Source organism: Aplysia californica, unplaced genomic scaffold (genome assembly GCF_000002075.1).
Source record: "Aplysia californica isolate F4 #8 unplaced genomic scaffold, AplCal3.0 scaffold00036, whole genome shotgun sequence".
NCBI classification, from domain to species: Eukaryota; Metazoa; Mollusca; class Gastropoda; order Aplysiida; family Aplysiidae; genus Aplysia; species Aplysia californica.
This window is the reverse complement of record NW_004797306.1, coordinates 1,419,024-1,420,370: the sequence shown is the minus strand read 5'-3', so window position 1 is coordinate 1,420,370 and position 1,347 is coordinate 1,419,024. Positions and strand designations below refer to the sequence as shown.

The 1,347-nt window shown below is 43.8% G+C and overlaps 1 protein-coding gene across 1 annotated transcript in view; it reads left to right on the top strand.

The window, feature by feature from the left end:
* LOC101854777 (CD109 antigen) overlaps window positions 1-1,347 on the top strand; it is a gene marked incomplete at its 5' end in the record, with an annotated part of 48,268 nt that overhangs the window by 14,279 nt on the left and 32,642 nt on the right. Inside the window, 1 exon segment of the mRNA XM_013091449.2 lies at window positions 533-682. Coding sequence (XP_012946903.1) covers window positions 533-682 — 150 coding nt within the window.

Genomic DNA, 1,347 nt, shown 5'->3' with positions numbered 1-1,347 from the left:
ACACCGAATTTGAATATTTTAACTTTTTAGCATTTTAAAGTAAATTAGTTACCAGTCGTGAAGTGAACTTTCGCAGAGGTGAACAACTTGTGTTTCGCGCGCTCATATGACCTTAGCAGTTGCGAGCGCCGTAAAACCTTATACTACTACTACTACAGAAGTGCGCCACTGGTAGGTAATACGTCTTGACGTTCTCTCTGTTCTTTCATCTCTCTGTCTTACTTTTTCTTAGCATTACATAACCATTATTGCGTCGATGTGCTGCTTCTCTTTACTCGAACAAACAAATATCAAGCTGAATGATGCTTTCTAGTTCCCTCCACCCGTTCACCATCCAACCTCCAGATGTGTGGTTGACGGGTGCTCTGGCATGGTTTGCTCCTTCTTTCCTATTGAGCATCTATCGTCCTTTTCTCTCCTCCTTCTCATTTTGTGTTTGTTCTCTCTTGTAACTCCTCTAATCTTCATCACTTACATGACCTTATTGTGTTGATAGTGCTGTAAACTTTTACTATAACAAATCTACCTCCAGGTCTCCATAGACTTCAGTGTCAACAAGTCTGAGCCTCATCGTAACATTTCTGTTCAACTGACCGCGGACGCTAACTCCACCGTCAATGTCCTGGCTGTGGACCAAAGTGTACTGCTGCTCAAGACCGGAAATGATATCACAGCCGAGAAGGTAAAAAGGGGGCGTGGTGCGGTTGTTGGGTAGGGCTTGGGGAGGTGTAAAGGGAGGTAGATCGAGTGAGTGAGTGAGTGAGTGAGTGAGTGAGTGAGTGAGTGAGTGAGTGAGTGAGTGGGCGGCTAAGTGAATGAGAGAAACAGAGAAAGAGAGACAGACAGACAGACAGACAGACAGACAGACAGACAGACAGACAGACAGACAGACAGACAGACAGCCAGACAGACAGACAGACAGAATGAAAGAGAGAGAGAGAGAGAGAGAGAGAGAGAGAGAGAGAGAGAGAGAGAGAGAGAGAGAGAAAGCGTCAATGGCATAGCCGTTAACTAGAGCATGCTGCTGTTTTAAATTGGAAGGTCGGGTATACTTTGTGTTACTGCAATACGTTCGGTAAACGTTCTGTTCCCAGCTACATTACGTCGGGTATACTTTGTGTTGCCGGCTATAGTACGTCAGGTATACTTTATGTTGCCGGCTATAGTACGTCAGGTATACTTTATGCTACTACAGTGGGTCAAGTAGATCTATACTTTGTTACTACTTGCAGAACGCCAGTTATAGATCTGATCTACTTCGCGTTTCAGATTAACTTCTTATTCAGTATCAATGAATTCGTTCGCTTATCCATTCTCTCAGAAATAATAATCTCTATTTTGTCTCCC